At 40.4% G+C, this 24,199-nt stretch overlaps 1 protein-coding gene across 43 annotated transcripts in view; it reads right to left on the bottom strand.

Annotated features, from left to right (window-relative positions):
• TCF7L2 (transcription factor 7 like 2) overlaps positions 1-24,199 on the bottom strand; it is a 235,416-nt gene that overhangs the window by 126,509 nt on the left and 84,708 nt on the right. For all 43 annotated transcript variants that reach the window (XM_072622650.1, XM_072622679.1, XM_072622746.1 and 40 more), the window contains one exon: positions 15,458-15,559. In XM_072622650.1, coding sequence (XP_072478751.1) covers positions 15,458-15,559 — 102 coding nt within the window. The remainder of the gene's footprint in view (positions 1-15,457; positions 15,560-24,199) is intronic.

Here is a 24,199-nt window from a genome sequence, read left to right as displayed (position 1 = left end):
AGGTCCTCCCTGGCCCTCTTCCAAAGTCCTTTGCACACATTGTCTTCTACACAATCTGTCTGTGCCCAGTGCCCTGCCAATCATGCCCACACCCAACATACGATCTTACTGTCACTTACTCAGTGGGGGTGTGTACTTTTAAGTTGTGTCTTCATACTTAACTGTGAGGGTTTTTTGGCATGGAGATTCAGCTATGTGATTCACTAAGGCCAACAGGGACAGGCCAGGAACTGGCGCCAACCTGGACTCAGAGCGGAACCTCACCTTGTATCATTTCACAGTTAGGATAGTCCTGTGAAATCCTCCAGGAAAAACCTTTCACTTCATGGTTGAGGAAGCTGAGGCCAGAGAGAGAATGACTTGTACAAGTTCACATACTGAATTATGGAGAAAATTAGATTAGAAACCAGGTCTTCTGCAATTAATTTGTATTATTTTTTTAGAGATTTTCCATTGACTTATTTGTCTACAGGTTTCATGTCCCTCTCTCAGGGTCAGAAGAATGTAAGATAGTAGTAAATTTGTCTTGGTTTTCCCTTGTATCTCTAGCATCCACACTTGTTATTTTCGGATCACATCAACGAATTCACTGCTATGCAGCACTTCCAGGGTGGAAACTCCCTGCCCCAATATCTATAATTTAAAAACTCAGAGAGTAACTTGGAAGAAAAGGGGGAAAATTAAATTGCCCAGGGCCAGTACAACCAGTAATTGTCAGGAGTGGGAACTGAACTTGGTATGTACATGCATCTGTACAGATATTTGTTTGTTGAACTGAATTTTCTGGTCTACCCTATTCTACCTTCTCACAAGAGCAAAAATATATTCCATTATGATGTTACACCACTTCCTCTACCCCAATGTGAAGTTCTTAAAAGAGCATCAGAACTGATATATGCCAGTGAAAATTATAGGACCAACTGACCAGCTAAAATAACATCCCTTGGGGTATGGAAGGTGGGGAAAGGGAGTCTATAGTAAATTGGGTTTGCAGTAGTTGCCAGAAATATGACTGCGTATACATTGCAAATATTTACCAAAGTGATCAACATAACGTGAAACAAATCTGCATTTCATAACCTGGCACACACGCCACGTTCTGCAGGCCACGTCAACAAGAAAACACAGAGAAAACCTGGCAGCAAGCAGTATCGAACTATGGAGGGGTAAATAAAGTCACCACAGCTCCCTGCCCCAAGCTTTGGCTTCCTCAGGCAAATCTTCATTCTCAGCTGGTAACAAAACAATCCTCCTTTCCTTCACCTCTTAGAATTTGTCCACAACATGGGAAGATGCAAAAAGGAGGAGAAGGGAATTTAGAACACAGCTGTAAATGATACACCTACACAGGTGAGTTCTGGGATCTATGACTCCATGAGGAGAGGGTTTTAGAGGCTCACTGCCACCATCTGAGCTCAGGGTCCAATGATGGGAACTTCATAAGCAGAGGGAAAGTGAAGACAGCTTATTAGGAACTGAGACCTCAGCACAGGAAGGCTGTACAGAGGTACAGAATTATCACGCATGCTGATGCTCTTGAGTCCCACAAGTTTGTAAACTGCTCAGAGTAATAGGACTTTTGTCCTAGAGAAAGAAAAAAGGAACTCGGAGAACTTTGAGCAGATGATAAAATTGAATGACATTGAAAACAAACAGAAATAAGTCGAAATTTTGACCAATTCTTAGCCAACAATCCATGTTAAGTTTATGTCTAAAATGATTATGATAAATATTAAGGGCAGTGAATTTAGACATGGACACCACAAGGGTGTTGATGATTTCTCCTCTAAAGCTATCTTTGCTCAAGTCCTGATAAATCGAATGTAATCATCCTTTTTCTGGTTTGGTCTTTAATTTTACCCAACCACAAATGCATCACTAAAGAGATGAAGAAGAGAGTGGGGTCTATCAGAGATAGGCAAGGAAGACACACCAAAAACTACACACATGCAGCCACTGAATAAATTAAAAGAAAATCCAGAATTACACGGACACACACCTAAAGCTTCACTCCACAGGCAAAACAGACCAGTGGAACACGAGAAAGGTGTGCAGCATGTAGACTGAAAGGGATGACCTTAGAACACAAAAGCACTCTCAAAGAATCTCTCTTATTACAAAACTTTTCTTTTGGAAATATCAGTCCAATAGTGAATGAAGGAATGAATGAATCAATGATGAATGAATGAACACATGAAACAAAGAGTATATATTAAGTGCTTATGTCAAGCACTGTGCTAAATCCTGGGAATACAAACAGGATAGGATCTGCTCCTAAGGAGGTCTTATTTTTTTTTAATCTATAAAATGGGAAATTGACACGGAAATTGTACTATCTATTCCACAGGGTATGTATGAGGATCCAATGAAGATCAGGGCTAGGGCCCATGATGTCCTTAAGACCTAAACTCAAATTCAGCCTTAGTTGCTTAGTAAATTTCCTTTCTCCCCTCCTTCCTTCTATACTATGTCCAAGAAGAGATTCTGAGTTAGGCTGGAATTTTTAAGCAAAAGAGTGACATCATGTTTCAACATATTAATGGTAACAGAACATTAGATATTCTCACCTTACTTATTACGAGTGGGAGCCTCAGAAGCCTAGCATAATCTCAGTGCACGCTCCTTCTCCCTACAGACTCTCCTCTCAGTACACACTATTTGAATGTCTACCCTACACTCAAGCTAGCATATGTAAGGGTCCTCTCTCATCCACTCACATTTTCCTATCTTCATTTCATATAAGCTGCTTTTACTCTGTCCCTGCTCCAAGCTGCGCAAAAGACTCTTATTTTCTTGATGGAAATGGAGATGGCTCATTAACATCAGGCACCTGAGTGGAGTGGGGGGGTGAAAGGGCATAATGAAATGAATGAGAAAAGGAAGACAGCAAGCAGCACAGTACCTTTTAAAAATGGCACATTCAGTTCTGACAATTAGTACTTGGAGTCTTCACTAAATATTCCTGAACTCTCTCACTGTAACTAAGAATTTTCTGACACTCCTTCCTTTATGAAGCCTGGCTTACAGAGGTACTACCTCTTTCCAAATTTTGTTTTTGAGTTTCTATTGTATCATCCCAAAAGAGGCTTCCCTAGGATCAAATTCAGACTCGTTTTTTCTTAAATCTCAGTCTGGCTCTTTCCTTTCTCTCCTTCCCCACAGACCCATCGGCCACCCTCTCTCCTCCACTGTTTCTTTTCCCCCTAGGTTTCACTTTAAACCTCTGCCCATCTAAGTTGCCTTCTGGTTTCTAGCACAAGGAAAACGGCTTGCTCTCAGAATCCTGCACGGGTGCCCTCCTAAGGCTGGCTCGACTTCAGAGGCAGGAGAAACAAGGAATGGCCTGGCTTTCTGTCACCACAGCAATGTGAGAGGTCCCTGGGGCCGAAGAACACACTGGTCCCAAGGTCTGCCTGTGCTGTTGTTGGGTTTCCTTCCTTCCTTCCTTCCTTGGTAATTTGAAGTACTTGCTGTTTTCTTCACCATCATCACCTGGGCAACTAAGCAAGAATGATCCAAGAGAAAAAACAGATTTCTGTGCCCTGAAGATCAGAAGGGATCTTTGCCCTACCAGGCTGCAAAGCCAGGTGACTCCACCATCTCCTAACTCATTAAGTCTCCTGTGATGCACTTCATTCCTGCCTGGGTTCATCTGCCATGACAGCTTTGGCAGGAAAAGTGGTGTGCATCATGAAATTCCTGAATCCTTAAAAGTTTGACTGCTGTATCATAGAGCTACTACCGGGTTGCAAGTTTTTGAGGGGAGAACAGGTCTGCCTTTTTACAATCCAACAGCACTCAGAATTGTGCAGAGGCCTAACTAACCTAGAGTAACCAGGACTTTGCCCCAGAACACGGACAGGGAAGAAGGGTGTGGAGGACAGATGTCATTCTTCCCTGAGCAGATAAGTTTCTATTAGATGATAGGGAGGATTTACTTCCTCCTTATGGTGAATGCCACCCCTTTTCACTTTGTCTTGTCCTTTGCAGGTGCAAGCCACCACACAGAGGCCTGCCACCTCCACAAGTCCTTTGTTTATCATGACTACTCTGTTGCAAAATTCACCTTCTATCCAACATGGGGAAGGGAATGGGGAGGTACAGGGCAGACTCTCTCAAGACATACACAATTGACTTTTTTCAGGCATAATAATTACTACAGACAGCTCTGGTTTTGCTCCCATATGGTAACAGAAAAGATGAACTATAAGATTTCCCAAGCTAAGGGTACAATTAAGATAAGCTCCATTGATAGGATCAGGCCCCAGTCAATTTCTCAACTATCACTGGTTCCAACTTGACTAATCCTAAGTTACTGAAAACCCTGACCCTGCCACACTTGTGGAAATGGAGCCACAGCATCCCCCTAAACACCTAGGATGAAGCACAGTGATGAGCAAGGGTCTGGAAGGTGAGACAGGCTGACAAAGGACAGTTCATTAACAACTCTACTCAGGTATCTTTTTCAATAAACACAAAAAATTCAGGCTCTGCTGTCTGCTTAGCTACTGTATCATCCCATGGGCAGTCAGCTAACTATAGACTTCTATAAAATAGGCAAGCATGTAAACCACACACACACACACACACACACACACACACACACACACACACACACACACACGTTTAATCAATCCATGTAACAAGAAGAAGAGGAGCTAAAACCTGACCTTAGAGCCTTCAGCAAGCCCACTGGGTCCCTGACGCAGTAAAAGAAATACAACAAAATGTCTCGATGTATAGCCACACATCAACAGCTTGTTGTCTCACTCTTCTAACCAGACAGTCTTTGCATACTTCACTTTTCCCTCTCCAAGTCTACCCATTAGTAGTAGAGGTTAGGCCCTAGAATGGAAACTCACAGGAGCTCTACCTCCCAGAGCTGTAACTGGTAACCAGGACAGATCAATGAAATTGTTGTGGTCCAACACAATCCACTGAGAAATGGAATTTAACTCCAAACACTGACAAACCATACCATGAAAGCAATCATCTCAAAAAGGGAAACAGGAAAAAAGCAAGCCACAGAATAACAATTTTATTGTGGAAAGAGTGTTGGATTTGAGTCTGGGTTTTAATTTTGGTTCTACCACTTATTCCCTGGCATGACCTTAGGGAAATCATTTTATCTTTTTTGGTCTCAGTTTCCTCATCTGTGAAAAAAGAATAAGAGTTGGACTAGATGAACTCTAAGGTCCATTCCAGAACAAAATCTATGATCAATCCTATGACTCTATTTTAAAGTAGCTAATAGTAATACTGGGAGATTTAATAACATGTTAAAATAAACCTCATTTCCATACCAAGAACTGGCTTTCTACTCATACCAAATATCTATTGACTATTTACTATACAGAAAAGTGCAGGAAGTTTAGAATAAACTGGGAGGGAAATACAGAAGAAGCATACTGTAAAGTCCCTGCCCTCAGAGGGCTTATGTGAGAGATAAAACACACAGCACACACACTACCTGGGAATACATGCCACAGGAGGGTTTTCATTACTGCAAGAATTAGAATCCCAAATGAAATCATGAAAACAAATCTCCTTCCAAGTCCACTTATGTCAGCTTAGTTCTAGTTCCCCCTCTTTCCTTTGTTTAATCTCATTATCAACTGAGTGCTAATCTTTCGTATTGGGCCCTCCAAGCCTTGGCCACTCCGTACCTGGCCTGAACTGGGAAAAACAGATGCAGTGAGCAAAAGTGGGCTGAAGGCAAACTTCAAGAGTACAGGTAATACCCATTTAGAGATTATCAGTGCTAGAAGATATCTTGGAGGGCATGTAATCCAACGGTTCCCAACATTCGAGTGTGAAAATACAGTGTGAAATGTTAAAAAAATTTCAAACCCCTCCCCCCCATAGTAATTGCACTATTAGCATTCACAGCCTGAGAAAAAATACATAATGACAAAAAAATTAATACAAATTCAAATGCTTTTAAATAAATTTGGATTTTATAAATCACAATGTAGTGCCTATACTATCTATACTGTTGAAAAACAGAAGAATGTGTGTATATATGTGTATATGTTTTATGTGTGTGTGTGTGAGAGAGAGACAGTGAGAGAGACAGAGAAAGAGAGAGAGATTATCTAGCCTATGTTTGCTGGGGATGAGAGTACAGGTCAAAAACTGTGATTGCATTAATGTACAGAATTTCCAGTATAGAAACTCCTTCCACCAATGCAGATCAGTATCTGATCTGTAACTTACAACCTTAGAGAGCTAACAAAGGGAACTGAAAGGTTATATGACTTGACCATGGTCATTCAGTTAAAAGGTGTCAGACCCTTCCTAACCCAAGTCCACCCTTTATCTAATGCTTCAGGATTGCTGCTATTATTTAAAATAGCAAAAATGATGTTCTGAGGCTAACAGAATAGGCACAGCTGTTACACTTTACTTATACAAAAGATGCCAATATATTAGAAAATGTGATAGGTAACATAAAAAAACCCAATTACTATCAATTGTATTGGTCTACCCTAAAACAAAAATGCTAATTTAATTAATAGAGGACATCTGAGCATAATTTTATTTGTTGCCTTAGGATTTTATGCAAGATGACTTGGATAGCCCTATTCCTCTTAAAAATAAAAATGTCTAGGTCAAGTGTGAACTGATTCTATAAACTATGATGATGATGATGGTGGTGATGATGATAAATTTCCATTGATCTCAAAATTGTTTTAAAAAAATCAGGCCATTCTTTAAAAGCATAGCTGATCAAAAAGCTAAGTATTATCTAGAAGAGGGATTCTTAATCTGGGGTCTATGAAAAAAAATTTTAAGAAATATTTTGATAATTATATTTCAATGTAATCAATTTCCTTTGTAATCCTAGATATTTTTATTTTATGCCTTTAAAAACATTATTCTGAAAAGGGATCCGTAAGCTTCGTCAGCCTATCAGAGGGATCCAAGACACAAAAAAAGTTTTAGCATCCCTCCTTTGTAGAACAGTTATGAGCTACCAAGCGATGATAACAGCAAGATTGCTTTTCATCGCAAAGAGCATCACAATGTTCAAAAAGCAGCTACCTAACAAATGCTTTTTGTAGTTTATTTAACTGCCAAAAGAACAGGGACCACTCATGACTTCTGAGGACTGCAAGGGAAACACTCCTTACCACTTCTCTAGGCAAGTAGCAGACTATACAGGTGTGGGATGAAACATACTTTTTTTTCATACATGGTCAAGGCATTGATTAGTTTTACTTGATCATATATATTTCTCATGTGGATCTTATGGGTAGAGAAGGGTGACAGCAATATTAACAAACAAAAAAGAATCCATTAAAAATGTACGCTGACTTTGAGAACCGCTTCCATTTCAGAAGGAAGCAGCCCATGTCAGAGCTAAACCTAAGCGAATTCAACAAAGACTTTGGGACCCTATTTTATGAAATCTAAGCCTGCAGCCAGTGTAGCACTGGGGTGATTTATGATGGATTAAATCTCTTTCTAACCAATTTTAACAAGCATCTCCACCCTCTACCCAGTGATAGGATGCCCCAACAGTGCCTAGCACCTGCCAAGGTCTCCCAGTATAACCTGGGTCACCTCCAGTCATCCTGATGAATACTGAGTCACTGGATTCATATGGCTCTGGAGGAAAAATGAGGCTGGTGACATTGTACAGCCCTCCCTCACTCAAAACAGAGTCAAGTCAAGTGCAAGTCATGTCATCATTTCTCTGATGGCATAGTCTTCTTCGGCAACAAAGAAAGAACACAACCTGAACAAAAGTTTTTGTGGTAACTCAACCCAAAACACTGAGTTATAGCAAGGGTTAGTAGGCCACTAGGTCTTTACTGAACAAGATGCCAAAGATAAATGATAATTATCAAATCACCATTTTTCTACCCTGCCTCAGAGAAAAAGACACTTTGGATCCTTCCAAAATCAGGGCAGAAAGATGGCCCTGTGACTGAATCACTCTTCCCCAAGTATTTCCAAAACTAACAACCTCTCTCCAGTCTCGGAATTCTTGGAGACTATATGCCATATGATTTATCACTTAACTAGAGACTTCCGTATTCATTCAATAATAGCTTTGTGTGCTCTCCACGTCAGTCTAACCAAACTGTATACTTCTCGGCAGGCAGAATCATAACATATGCCACACCACAGTGCTCAATACAACATTGCAGGCACAGAAAGCATTCAGAAAAATAACCAGGTCCTAACTCCATCCATCTCGTCCTGGCTGATAACCCTCTCCCCACCTGGACCAGCACCACACTCCAGAATCCATACCCGGAGGTCCCAGGGGAAATAAGCTCCTCAGCTTTAGAACCTTAGGGTTGGGCCAGTTCCAAAGAAGACTAGCTGAATGCAAACTTTCCTAACCCACGACATTTGTCCAGCCTCAAACTAAGCGATGCTTTCTTTACATCTCCCTGTCTACTGAAATCATTTTTCTACCTGTCCTGCCTTCTCCTCAGTTTCTACTACTTGCTCTGTGCACAATAATTAAAATAACAGCAACATGCTCTTGGAAAGGATAAGTTGACTGACTGTCCTGGGGATGAATTCACTCATCATCACTCAGCATCAGAACAAACTCCCTTCCCTGGACACCACTTTCAAGATGCAGTTATCTCTCCCTATTAGAATTCAAGCTCCTTGAACTTTCTTCAGTCCTCATCTTTCTCCATTGTCCTGCAGCCTAAATCAACACTTTCTTCTGGACACACTGTGGGTTGAGGTGACACTTCTCTCTCCTGGTTCTCCTACTACCTATCAGACCACTCCTTCTCAGTCTCTCTAGATAGTAATACATCTAGGTCACACTCACAAGACACAGGTGCCTCCCCAAGGCCCTTGGGGACTCCTCTTCTCCTTTAATAAGAGCTGATTTGGTGAGCTCATCAGAAGATTGTACAATAAATAGATGGTTGCACTGTATATAAGTTATTTACCTGTTATCACCCCTCACCAGAATGCAAGAATTTCGAGAGCACAGACTGGGTTTTGCCTGTCTTTGTATACCAAATACTTAGCACTCTGCCTGACCCAAAATAAGCACCTGATAAATGCTTGGTGAACTGACTGATGACTGTTGTTTAATATGTGTTGTCTCCCTCTGTGCGAATCTGTGAGCTCAGAACCCATATAGCTTCCAACATTTGTATCACCAGCATTTAGCACAGTGCCTGACACATAGTGAGCGATTAATAAATGATTTTTCTTTTATTCATCCCTTACAAAACTAAGCATGGTTATGCATCTGAGTCACAGTGGATATCTAAACAAACAGGCTTACACCAGAGAGATTTGTTCTCAATAGTATCTCTAGGCAAAGGAGGTCACGACCCCCTAAAGGAGATGGCCCAGAAGACTCTACAATACACTAATGTCTGTATCAGCCAAAAAAGGGGAGGGAGGAATCTCTCCAAGTAGTTTTGCTCCTTCTCTGTCATCTACTGTAATCTTAAATTCATAGATTTCGAGCTATAAGCGATCTTAGAAACAATCTCATTCAGCCTCCAAAGCCCACTGTCACATATAATATATAATAATGTCACAAATGAATATCAGAAGGATTTGCCAGGTCCTCTCTCTCCAGCTTTATCACTCTTTTCCATGGTACCAAGTAAGAAGGTGCAGTTTTGACTCTAAATTATCAATAACTGCCTCCCCTCCCAATTCTGAAACAAAAATAATCAGAGGCATGTTATCCCCAATGTATACTGAATAAAGCTCTGTACCACAAGTGCAAACCTTGCCTCAAGTTTTCCCCTCATGTCCCATTTTGTGAGAGTTTTCTTATCTCCTTCAGCATCTAAACAAAATGGGAAAAAAACACCCTGCCAGCACAACCTAGCATCCTTTGTTCTTCAGGACTCAGCCCGCTTTCTTAGCCCACACCTCTCTGCTCATTACTCAAGAACAAGCTGCACTTGAAATCCACCCCAAGGTAAAAATCCACATCAACTTCAAAAGTCAACCCCGAAGAAATTGTAGGAATTTGGGAAGCCTTTTGCGGTTCTGTAAAAGATATACTATGCCAAATACCACCATTTGGGGTACAGCATCTCTTTTTGCTAGGTACAAAGGAAGTTAAATGAAAGTCTTTGTATAGCAAAGATACCAGAGGTAGCATCCAGGGAAAGCTCTCTAACCCATGGGCTCACCTAATCAACCGGAATAGTTTCAACTGAGCATATTGTCTCAGAAGACTACAAGTCTGCAAGATTCCACCTTTTTGGCAGTTATTTTAAAATAGGCAAAATCTAGTCAAGAAATAGCAAAAGATGCCACATAGGCATGGAGAAGTTTTGAATGGGCAAAAGACACCCCCAGCCCCTAACAAGAGATACAGTGACTTGAAGAAGGAAAAGCGATGGGTAGGGGAGAGAAAGGATTTGATTATTTTCTAATTCTGAATATTGATCTAATTCAGGTCATTTGCAAAATGAGAAAAGAAAAAGAAAAGAATGGAATATGTATAAATTCACATTTGCTTTTGGCCCATCAATGAAGACAGCATCCCTTGGGAATAATTCCCTTTCACTTCTGAACACAGATTAGTAGCAGCTGGATTATATATAACAAACAGGATGCAGTGTCAGTTACAGGAACTAAAATGTGTGGGTTGTTGTGTTTTTTTAAATTGATATCTTATTTGTAACCTCAAACTCTACCTGGTAAGCGCATTTACTCAATGCAAAGCCTGCGATTTGCCCGATGTCACATTAGAAATAAGTATCAGAAGGATTTGCCAAGTCCTCTGGCAAAATTTACAGTAAATTTACAAAATTTAAAGTAAATCTTCAAGCTCACCACATGAACTAAAATCTTGATGAAGGGTTGATAATCATACAAAAATATCCTGCCAATATCGTTCCATTTTTTATGCCTGACCCTATGGGGACTACTATCCTAGCCTAAATTTACAAGAAAATACCTATTTTCCTAGATATATGTGGCTATCAGTATCTTTACTAATCACAGCCTCTGTTCTTGATTTTTAAGTCAAAAATAAAGAAACAGTTTGACCAAAATACTAGCAAATATCTTAAATCTTGGAGAAATTAGGGAGTGATTTTAAGTCATTTATTTTGAAATACTTTTGATGAAAGATTAAGAAATTCCTTTTTTTAATGAAAAACAAGACAACACAAGGGTGAAATAACTTAGATTATAGCTGAAGTCCAATTCTGGAACATTTTAGAGTTAGTTGGCCTACCTAACACTGGTAGATGAGGTTCATGTGAAATCTTACAGAGATCGAAATGTTAATGGCCCTAATTTGAACTTAGAATATAATCCACAACATGTACATTATACATAACTTCACATGCCCATAGTACACATGTACTAAATACTTATGCCCGTCTGTGACCCAACACAAACTTGGCCAGGGTGAACATTCCTTTATGCCCACTGAAAAAGCTTAATCAGATTTTTTGCAATTCAAATTGGCATAGGTTTTTACTCACCCAAACTAACAGAAAAACAGGCTAAGGGTGAGGATGCGTGAAGCACAATACAGAACAAACTACACACATCTCAATCCAGTTACCTTCTACAATCTTCTCACCTGACATCCTCCCCTGTCACTACCACCACCTCCTCAGAATGTCACCATTTATATGTTCTTTATGGAACATATTGCTCCACACAAATAAATTCACATTTAATGACCAAATTCACCCAGAATAAAACATATAACTTAGTTAAAACACAAGTGTTAAGTGCTCCGTAAACTTTGGTTCACCTTTACTAAACATACTGTTTATCCCTCTTTCACCCCAGCTCCTTCCTTCCCTTGTTCTACCCCCTCCACAAAGCACCACTCCCTTTGCCCCCCTAAGAAGACTGAAAGGATCACAAAAGATCATATTACAAGTCCCAGCTGGGGCTCCTTGGATGAGGGTCTCCATCGCTGAGGTACTACATGCTTCAAAGTGGTTGCTATGGTAAACAACATGCTTTTCACTGAACAAAAGAGAAAAATGGTCCTTAAGACACTCCTATTGCCTGCCTAGCCAAAACCCACACTGAATCTGACTCAGGCTTCCTGGAAAAATATTCTGCCATCTCCTCCAGACCCTGCCCCCTGCACTGATCTTCAATTTCCAAGTGTGAATATAAGATTCTTAGAACCTGGACAACCCTACTTGTTTTTGTTGGCTACCAGCCACCTTCCCAAGTTTACACACTCAATTCAAATTCAAAGCCAGTAGAGGAAAGAGATCTGAAGACCACAGAAGGGCACATCTACAACACAGTGTGTCCATCCCAGATCTCCTTCAAAGACCCAGGGCAGCTTTGTACTAAAATAAAGACAGACCCCTAAGACTTCTGAAAGCAATGTTCTTCTTTCTCCATAGCAGAATTTCCAACCAGCCATTTGTGAACTAGTAGAAGTCAATCGTAAGAGGGTGACCTATCTCAGAAGATCACAGAATCATAGTTGCAGCTCTGGATGGGAAGTTAGTGGCCATCAGGAGAAAACTGAGACCTGCACAGGTTAGATCACTTGCTCAATGGGACAAAGATAATGGAGCAAAGCCAGAATTTGCACCCAGGCCCCCCAATTTTAAATCTAACTAACATTCCTTCTACTATACCACACTCAGAAAAAGTTGGAAAAAAAAAAGTTTCTCCATCTCTCCAGTCAGCTCAAATGGATTCAAACACTGCCAAGACCAGGCAGAGAGAATTTTATGGAAAGGGCACTGGGAGGAGGAGATGTGGTTTCTAGTTCCAGCTCTGTTAGCCCTATATCCCTGAGATGTCAAAATCAGCTCTCTGAGCCTCGGGTTCCCTCTCAGTAAAATGAAGCTAGTGGACTAGGATAGAAAAGAACACTGAATTTAGAGTGAGAATGTCTGAGTATTCTAGGCAAGTCAGGTTTTCTTTTCTGGTCCTCAGTTTCCTCACTTCTAAAACCAGATAATTAGACTAAGAGCAGAGGGTCTTCACCTGAGGTCCATGAACCTGTTTTTGTTTTGTTTTTTAATATTTTGATAACTATATTTCAATATAATTGGTTTCCTTTGTCATCTTATGTATTTTCTCCTTTTTTTAAATTTAAAAATATCATCCTGAGAAAATGTCTACAGGTTTTACCAGACTGTCAAAGGGGTCCATGACCAAAAAAAAAAAAAGTTAAGAAATTCTGGTTTAGAGACCTCTAAAATTCTGTTCAACTATACATCCTGCTGGCTCTACACTTTTATCCAAATCAATCACTACTCACCAAGAAAAATTCTCAGTGTCTCATCTCCATTTTTTTGTTTGTTTGTTGTTTGTTGAGATGTCACACCTGTGAGGGAAGCCAACTCAAGACTCACAAGTTGGCAGTTACATTATCGCCTTGATATTTTCACTGACAGGGCACCAAATTAAACGTAACAGAACCGAATAAACAGGCTGGCTTTGCTTCTACTAAGATCACTGGCTCAAGGATTGAGAGCTGGAAGGAATCTTAGAGACCATCCAATCTAACTTTATCATGTGATGGAAGATGAAGCCAAAGTCTAGGGCTGCCTAAAAAGAGAGTATACCACCAAGCAGAAGCTCAGGCTGGATTCTTGTTCAAATTCTGCTCTTGACTAGCTGTGTAGACTGGTTTACATAGCTTCCCTTCAATAGCCTTCAGATTTCTCATTTGTAAAGTGAAGGATCGCAGGGTTTAGGATTGAAAAGACCTTTAGAAATCATCCAGTCGCCTCCTCACCTCCTCTTACAAGGGGAAACAAAGGCCTAAAGGAGTTTCAAAGATTGAATACAGCCAGAGTTTAAACCCAGGCCTTCCAATCCTAAATCTAGTGTTCTTTCCCCTAAACCATGGAAGACTAGACCAAATTATTTCTAAGATCCTTTCCTCATCTAACATTCTAGAATTCCATGAAAAGAAGGAAGAACAATTCCATCTGGATGAAGAAAAGAAACCATTTTTAGACAAAGTTCACTGCAAATACTGCTCTACTTCTTAATCTTTCCATGCTACCCAAGTTGTCAATATTCAAAAAGAAATTCTATAGTTATTATTTTTTTGTGCAGCCCTGTGATTGATCTTCAGGAGAATGGAGAATCACACATGTGGAAACTTCCATCCACGAATGCCCATAGGGGGCTCTTGATCTATAACGTAAAAGTCTTGGAGTATTACCTGGGATTCTGAGAAGTTAAAGGACCTGCCCATGGTCACACAGCATTATGTGTCAGAAGTAGAATTGGACCCCCAAGGCTTCCTGACTGCAAAGCTAAGCCCTCATCCACAAGGCCAGACTGCTGCTTGCTCACAATAACACCAAGCAAAAAACGTTTTTAATGACTTATTATTTTATCGTGCCACATTCTATACCACTATTTAAACTGTGCAGAGGAATGTTTCTCTGAATAAAACATATCCAAATGGCTGTGGTTTGCATGAAAAGATATTCCCAAGATTTTAAATAAATTTTAACCACACTGTATTAAGACTTTCTTTTTTTAAAATGTGTATATAATAAATCTCATTTTTAAAAATTAAACATAATAGAGGCAAGATATACAAAAAGATAGCATTTTATGATCCTCAATAAAAAATACATGAATAGTTCCGTGTTTTGCATAATTCTACCTATCACAGATTAATTATAAAAATGTGCCATCCATTAATTATTTTTAAAATATAAAGTTCAACATATGATAAAATATAGAGAAGGAAATATTCTAATAAGTCCAAGCTATCTTCTCAAGAGGTTAATTTACAAACTCTGCTTTCCATGTCTACAAACTCTTTAGTAAGAAAGTGCATTAAAAATATATGTGGATGTAAGCCCTTCATGAATGTGGTCACTGCTTGCTGCTAAAAGCAAGTTGTTTCTGACATCACATCCACAAAATTTATAACCACATGTACCAAATACAGTATAAATTATTACTCTAATATCATTAAATGGGTTTAGGTACAGAGGATATTTTTCTGATGCTATATGAAAAAAGATATTGCTACACTGAAAAACCTAAAAATGCAGGACCTTCCTTCCTTTTGTATTTTTGATTCCCTCCTCCCCCACTTTCTATCCATTACTTATCCAGGAATGAAGAGGAAGGAAGGAGGATCATAGGTCACAGAAGGGAATTCTAGCTTTTTATCATCTCCGTGATGTCATTCATAGAATCATGGTAATGACACGCCTATCCCTGTGAGTGGCTTTGCCATTTAGATTGTGCTCAGAAGAAGTAAAAGTCGAAGAAAAATTCACAAAACTGGGAAAGAGCATGTATTTCTGGTTTTGGTACTTCTTAAATACATCACCAGACAAGAGGATCTTATGGATAATACTACCTTCAAAGAAACTCCCCACTCTATTTCTCTCCTTTGCCTCCCCTCTACTCATGAACCCCTCAAAAAAATAAAAGACAGGAAAAATTGTAACAATCCAAAACTCTTACCATCAAAATAACTTTTGTCAAGAATAGCAAGAATTGTCTTTGTGAGATTACTTACAACAATGTGTGCTGGAGATGGAGATCTTGCATCCTTGAGGGCTTGTCTACTCTGTAAGCTCCCTGCTTGAACATCAAGCAGTGGCCATTTCATCTGGAGATACTGGAAAGGGAAACAAGAATGGGAAAGAAAAACATGAGAAAAGGTGAGTGAGTGAGAGAGTGTGTGAGTGTGTGTGTAAAACAAAGCAGCAACGTAAAAAGTTCCCATTGGTATGTATTTGTTGCTTAGCAAACCTAAAGATAAATACCAACTAATAAAGACTGATTTCACCTTTTATAATGAATATTGCATAGTTAACTTCAAAAGAATGTTACCCTGAATGATCCCTTTAACAGTATCCCAATCATAACAAGGGAAAGAGGAGTGATAAGGAGGGGCAGGATAGAGATAGACAGACAGAGAGCTGAAGACACCTCAGAAGCCATCTACTCTTACCTCATTTTACAAATGAAGAATCCTAAGCCCAGGGAGAGTCAAGTGATTTGCCCAAGGACATCTGGAAGTAGAGCTAGGATATGAATCCAAAATCTGATTCTAAATCTGGCACTCTTTCCATTGCACCACAATACCTCAGACAGTAATGTCAAAGGAAACCATCCATTCTGAATCTGCCTTTGAGCAAACTATCCTCATTTTTATAATAATCATCCTTTATTTGAAACAGAGCAAGGTACAAGTATGTAACTGTCCTTGACTGAACAACTATATAATCGGTGAGACTAAGAGATAATTCAGTCTCTAGCCCAATAAACTATGAAGCAAATATATTCCTTGGTAACAAATTTGTCTTGGACATTCATCCTTTCCAAAGACCAGAGACATTTCTGAATGTGCACAATTGGAGATACATAATTGGCCCTCAGGATGAGAATAAAGGAACTCCTTGGTTAAATCTTGCCCCAGCCTTCCTGGATTAGAGAATTTATTCCTGTTTGGTTATATAGGGCACTACCAAGAAATAGAGCTACCTGCCCCATGAGAGACTGAGTTTGGCACTGGAAGGGCCCTTCAAAGTCATCTAAGTCCAATCTCAATCATCTTACAGATGAGAGAACTGAGGTCCAGAGGTGATATGCTATGTCCAAGGTCACACAAGAACTAAATGGAGTGTCAAGAAATCATAATACAGATCTTCTGCCTACCACTGGTGCCGTGTGCTCTCTACAGCCATCATGACCTCTTTTCCTATTCGCACAGAATTACTTAAATTTACTTTACTTCAGGTGACATTACTTCTTGACTGGAAGATTATCTTAGCCTTCTGACTTGCAGTCACTTGCAGTCTCTTCTCTCTCCAATACAGCCTACACAGAGTAACCTCATCCACTTTGAATAGTAAACCACTGCCAAGAGGAAAATCCAACCAAAGTACCTCCAAACGTTGGTTCAGGTCACCCCTTGCTGCTGGAATACTCTTTGGACCTTCCTGAATCTTGCCCATTTCTGCCTGTTGAAATGTTATCCATCCTATACATCTCTTCCATAAGGCCTCCTCTGACCCTCCCTCTTCCCCTGAAGTCAAATGTGATTGCCCTTTCCTTGGAACTATCAATAGCACATTGTCCCATGCCCTCCTTGAGCATTTATTAAATTTTATTTTCTATGGTTATTCATGTACATGTCTTAATTCTCCTATTGGATTATGTTTCATCAGAGTAAGGAGCAAAGGCCACGTCTTATTTGTTTCTATATCACCCACAGGGCCTAGTCCGAGGCTAGAGCTATAACTAGGGCAAAGCAACTTAGTCCCAGGACTCCAAGGTGGGGGCTATCACGGGGAGGAGGACCACAACTGGCTAACAAATTTCTTCCTATAGGTATCCAAAGACTGCTGCCGCTCCCCTTATCTCATGGTCACTTATGACTTTGATCCTTGGCCAGCTTTCTGCACCATGCTAATGATCGCCACCCCCTGTGGTACTCTTTTTCTCTGGAGAATCATCACCACCACGGTTCCAGAGGGGCACAAGCCAGAACCTACAGGGGACAGACTTACCCTGCAGTCACATCTTCCATATCATCTCTGACAATGTTGCCCATAGTACAACTACCTTTGCCCCAAATCAAGTAATTGCTAGGCAGTGCTCTCCCTAGGACTGAGCATACATCAAGGAAATATATTTAATAAACAAATGCTAACATAAAGTAATAATATAAAAACAAACATTTGCTGAATTAAATTCTGTAGGCACATTCATGTGAAAGGTGCCTAAAAGATGTGAACCTCTCTATGTATTTTTTTAATAGATCTCTAACTAAGCAGATTGAAGTCTTCAACTTTTAAAGATCTTGGATTTCTTCCCAGTTGGTCACCTCCATTCCAAGGAAAGAAGGTACTTTTTCTAACAGCCTAGAACAATGAGTAACTTCGAGACAGGGCAGAAGAAAGGAATAATAATTGGGATCTAAACACCAAAAATTATATTTCTCAGTCTGACATCAACAGCGTCAGTCTGATGGTCAGAGATAAACATCTGGGGACCTGGATTCCCAATTCCGCCACTGCCTACAGGCTCGCGGACATGTCACACAACTTATCAGAGCCTCTTTTTCTGTCTCTAAAGTTGAAGAGGTTCAACCAGTTGATCTCTCTAACTTGGTTTCCACCTCTAACATTCTGTGACTACTACAGGAGTTTGTTCAGCCTGCCGTGGGGAGACTGTGCCTCTGACTTCTTCCCCTTCTCACTCAGGGGGCACCAACCACATAAACACATGGGCTACCCTGGTCAAAACCACTCCACAGAGTCATTTCCTTGAGGCCTACCAAAATGGCAGCACGCCAATGCTCACCTCTCCACCACAACTTTCAAAAACAAAAATGCCCAGACAAAGTCACATTGGACCTCAACCCAGCCCTTAAAGCCAACTCCTGTGGCCTAAGCCAAGGAATGGCTTGCCAAATCTGCTTGTGTTCAGAGGCTCATTCTTTTGATAAAGCCTATGAAACATTACTTCTGTTCAAGGTCAGTCAACAAGCATTTATTGAGCACCTACTATGTGCCAGGCCTCCCTCAAAGACCCTTCCACCCATGAACTGTCATTCCCATAATGCAATATTAATGTGAAGGCTTATAATTCTTACTTCACATAAAAGCTTCATTGTGTGCCAGCTCCAATCTCCACAGGCTACCTGCACCACATATTTTTACGAGCCTACATTTCAGCGCTGAGAGCCTACAATACACATAATTTTCAATTATGTTAGGGCAGAACAGGATCACTGCCTATATAACATTACTGGTCGGAGGAAATGAGACTCGGCCCCACTGCCGAGAGACAGCTAACTGAATCCAGATGGTGAAGAAAGGGCATGCAGGCCCTCAGAGTTACACCTCCTCTCCCCATTCCCACCCCCAACAACTCTAACAATGGCATGATATGACACATAATTGCAGGGCCCCCACAGATCAGTGAATGACACTGGAGATTGTAAAGCAAAAATTCTAGGGACAGTCTTGCTCACTGAAGACACGGTCAGGACTCTGAAAAGGAAGTAGTTACGTACACACACATACACATACACAGCACTCCCCCCCCGCAAAAAAAGATGGATTTGACAGATTTTTGTCCACTTCTGCAATAGGTCCTTATTAATAACAAGTAAAATGAAAATTACATACTATTGAAGCCAAGAGGAAAATCCTTTCCTTCCTTGTGATGCTAACTAGCAGGAAATTCTAATTCTTTAGGGTCCTAAATACATCTTGAAGAAGGTGGTGCCTTGGATTTGAGAAGGGCTAGGAATACCTCTCACCAGATTTTTCCCAGAAGTCTGACACTCATTTTACATTCTAGAGGGGGGAAAATTCCCACCATCCCTCTATGAAAACACCACTGGCTCAGGCTCTCTTCCTCCTTAGCCACCTCAACGTGGAAATTATGAATTGCCTACAAAAACATTAAACTTTTCAGCAAACTGGAATCAAAAGGGGCTGTGGGAATTACAGCACTGAAAACTGATGAAATGGCCTCGACTCAGTTTTCATTTTTAAAAAATAAGACCATCTTGGGTTAGGCATTTCAATCCCTTGTTTAATAATAATGTTCTGATCATGGATCATTAGGGTTTTTTCCAAAATAGTGTTTTATGATATGTCTTAGGGAGCTTATGTTAAGCTTTAGGCCTCTCTCTGTGCAAAGACCCCAAACACAGGTTATGCCAATGTGCTTGGGAGATATCAAAGTGGTTTTAGAGACTGTTAAAATGTCAGCACAGAGAAAAAGGTAAACATCCCCAACCACTCAAATCCCCCCATACACATACATACACCTACCCGTCACCAAACGGGAAAAGAACACATCAGTGTCATCTTCATGTACTGAACTGATCAAGTCTTTTGAGAAACTGAGGAAGGAACACTGTGCAGAGTTAAGAACGAAGTAGGAGAAAACTAGTTCAACTCTTGGCTCTGCTGTGTCCTGCCTGTGCGACCTTGACAAATCACTTAAGCTTAGCTTTTCCTCAGGTTTCTTCACCTATGAGAGGCTAAGAATGCAGAGATAGCCTTTTTAAAGGTCCCTCCCAATTTAAAATTAAAGAAAATGAATGAATGAAGGAGGCGTCTATTAAGTATCTACTATGCACAACACACAGAAATAGAAACTGGGGATACGATATGAAAAGAAAAGCAAGATAAATGTTTCTCTGAAAAAGCTCATTTTCTAAAGGGGGATACAGTACATATGGAAGATTTCAGCTGCAAGTCAATGGACAAGTTCCATGGTTCTTAGGGTGCGACAGCAATGCAGATGGTAAGGCCTCTTCCTTAATGTCAATTTTTTAAGGAAAAAAAATAATAGCAATATCTGATGTCGAACCATCTGACAATGCTAAGGACTTTGGGGGCAAGAAAGAACAGACTTCCTTTTCCAGGTCTTTACGGCTATCACATCTGCAGAAACTAGTACCAGGCTGCCTCTCCAGAAGGGCTGCTTCCTGGGAGGATGGCTGAGGGTACTGGGCAGGAAGGACGGCTGCTCCCAAAATGGTACTAAAGGAACAAGACTGAGAACCATCAGGCAAGCCTGGGTCCCCATCCCAGGGTCTCTAATTCACCTACTATCTGATCTTGGACTAATTGTTTCTCCTCTCTGGATGAGACTCAAGAGTGCCCATCTGCCAAATCAGGGAGTTAAATTTGCTTCACAAGGTCCCACCCAGTTCCTTATGTGCACACGATCCAGTTCTATGCAGACTTCAAGGATGCTTCTGATGGATGCTCCAGGGATGGCTTAGTATCTGTCTGTCTGTCTCTCTCTTTCTCTCCAGTGAAAGAGATGATGAAGATGAACATGATAGATGGCCTATCACGTTAGGCACAGTTTTAATGGGCCTTTTCATTATTTTAAAGGAAGAGGAATTTTTTTTAAAAAATAATTTTTTAAAAAAAAATAAAAATTTTTTTTAAAAAACTATCACAAACTCCACCTCCTTGTGGGAAAAATATTTCTTCCTTTTACATCCTATACAACGGAGAGATGAACTGATGTTTAACTTTTTACTTGTTTGTAAGAACAGGTGGCTAAAAAGGTCCTGCAAATAACTATAAAGCAGAAAATCTCCCTTACGTCTATGAAGTAACTTGGCAGAGAGAGACATCCAAAATAGCATATCTCAAGAAAATATGCTTAGTGGCCCACAGTGACTTTTTGGGCTAGGCCTTCATGGGCGGGTGACTCAAGTGGAGAACTAGGAATAGTCAGAGCCAGGGGGTTCTGACTCACCGTCCCAAGTTGTAACCACTAGACCACAGTCTCACCCAAATAACTGCCCCGTCTTTCTGAAATGGAAGAGCAAAAATACAGCAAACTGCCCCTGACAAATCTGGTTGGAAAAAGGCTCCCACTTTCAGAATCTCTCACACACTTCCCCAGAGGCTTTGGCACAACCTCCCACTGTCGGAAATCATTGACAAGAAAATCAGACCACAGAGAGGATTCTCTTGTTTTTAGGTGACATTCCTCACTTGTTTGACTCTGGAGGCATTTTCCTTTCTTTCCCCCCTGCCCCCTTAATGGAAATTCACCCAGATTCCAGGGGGTGGGTGGATGTGTGTGTGTGTGTCTAAGGGAGTGTACATGAATTTTTATTGAAGGATATTTATTTTATGACTACAATACTGTCTGCTTGTTTGTTACCTATAAACTCTACTTGTTGAATTCTATATAAACCAGAACAGGAAGTCAGCTTGAGAGTCAAGGGGAAAGCTCAGTGCCCATCTATTTAGGAAGAGCTGCTTAGAAATGTGATGCCAAGCCACCCCCAGCCGTCTCTCACACAGTGCCAGTTATGATATATAAACACATCCTGAGTAGTAAGAGACAGCATGGCATAATAAATACAGTACTGGGCTTAGAAGTCAAGACTCCTGGTTCAGATTTTCTCTGTGACACTTACAAACTATGTGGCCATGTGGTAAAGCACTTACTTAACTTTTCAGGGACTCAGTTCCTTTATCTGTAGAATGAGGATAAAATTATTGTTATTACCTGGCTTACTCAGACTATTCATTGGAAGGGGAAATATTGAAACTCAAGCTTAAATATGTTGGCCACATAATGAGAAGATGGGACTCATTGGAAAAAATGTCTGGAAGAATTGAAGGCAAAAGGGGGAAGAAATCACAGAGAATGAGATGGATAGAGAGTGTCATGGAAGCAATAAGCATGAGCTTGGACAGACTTCAGAGGATAGAAGGGCCTGGAATGACAGTCCATGGGATCTCAAAGAATCAGGCATGACTGAACAACTGAACTCACTAGGTTATTACGAAGAAAGGAGAGCACTGGTTAACTGTAACGTTAGAAATAAAAACAATTGCCTTGGTCAGTTATGTTTCACATCACTAATGTATTATGACCAAGCCCTACATCTTGAATCCTTATTGCAAATCTCTCTCTCTCTCTCTCTCTCTCTCTCTCTCTCTCTCTCTCTCTCTCTCTCTCTCTCTCTCTCCCCTCTCTGTCTCTCTCTCTGTCTCTGTCTCTCTCTCTCTCTCTCTCTCTCACACACACACACACACACACACACACACACACACACACACACACACATACATATAAGAGAGACAGAGAAGGAGGGAGAGAAGGAGAGGACAGGAGAGGAGAGGAGAGGAGAGGAGAGGAGAGGAGAGGAGGGCAGCCTAAGCTGCAAATTTACTAGTCAGTGAAAATCTGCACTAACACTAGAGATCAGCAGCTTTTAGTCCCCCAAACTGCCTAAAATATTGTTCAACCTAACTTCATGTTTTCATAGAACCAACTACAAGAGGTATCCCTGTACTCATCTTTTTTTTCTTTTGCCCCTGAACTATATTTATCATTCAATGCCCCTTAGCAACTCACTTGTGATTTAGTCTTAGAGATATGCCTGTGAGGTGGCATTAGAAGACTACAGATTTGAACTCAGGTCTCACTGACTCCAAGGATACCCCATGTCCATTATTTCACACTGCTTAATATCCCTATATATACTTTCAGCTGGGTGGCACAGTGGATAGGAATAGGTCCCAGAGGGAGAGATATAAGAACTGCCTAATGAATTTACTAGCTATGTGATGCCTGGTAAGTCAAAACCTTAACTCGCTCTAAGCCTCAATTTGCTCATCTTTAAATTGGGGATAATCATAATAGTGCCTACCTCATAGGGTGGCTGGAAAGATGGGCTCGGATGAGATAACACATGACCAGAGAGCACTTTGCAAACTTTAAGGCAATAAACATATAAATATTGGGAATTATTACATATAATTATTATTATTCCCATCCCACCACAAATAATTAAATAAAAGATGCTGAAGTCAAAACATGTCTACCCAGAAATACCTCAGGGTGAGAAGGGTCTTTAGCAGTCATTTAATCCAACACCCTCATTTAGCAGCTGAGGAAACTGTCTTTTAGAGGGAAAATACAATATGCCCAAAATCACATATCCAGTGAGTGGCAGATCAGCAACTTGGGCCCCTTGTCTCCTGATTCCGACCTTCTAGAACAAAGACAAAACCTGACAAGGGTCTGGAACAAAACATCTTCTCTGGTTTATCCGGGTGCTCACTTTGGAGCCAAAGGGCATAACTTTAAGTCCGGCCCTGCCCCTGTCACTACCTTTGTGACTCTGGGCAAGTCATTTACCATTCTATGCCTCAGTTTCTTAATCTGCAAAAATGAAGGTGTTCAACTATATACCTCTAAGGTCCTTTTGAGATCTATCCTTTGTAATCCTAAAATCTCAAAAGACAAGCATAAAATTAACAGTTCTGTGAAGGACACATGCATACTGCCTCCCCCCTTGACTAATCCTTCAGCTTTTACACTCCAATAAAAGGAGGAAGAATAAATTTGACTGTCTTTATATTTACAGAGAATATAATTCACATATAATTTTTCAATATGATAAATTTTCACTTATCCAGAATTGTTGAATATTAAAGTATTCGAATTGTAATCCTATTTGGGTTAATGGGAAGATACCATATGTATTTGTGTGAAGAATAACAGTTTCCCAAAAATGTAAAATTAGAATTTCAACAACGGTAGCTCACAATGTGAACAGCACTCTAGAAAAACAAATATGAATATTGACCTGGTCCTTGGCCTTAAAGAGATTAGAATCTAATGGAAGGAATACAACTTACAGGAAAAAAAAGGATAGTAAGATACAAGGTCAACAGTGGTAAGGGAAAAGGGAAAGGAGAGCGAGGGCGCTCTGACAAAATTTGAGGAACAGGGAGCACTTTAG

Source organism: Notamacropus eugenii, chromosome 1 (assembly GCF_028372415.1).
Source record: "Notamacropus eugenii isolate mMacEug1 chromosome 1, mMacEug1.pri_v2, whole genome shotgun sequence".
NCBI lineage: Eukaryota > Metazoa > Chordata > Mammalia > Diprotodontia > Macropodidae > Notamacropus > Notamacropus eugenii.
The sequence above is the reverse complement of the archived record's forward strand: the minus strand, read 5'-3'. Positions and strand labels throughout refer to the sequence as shown.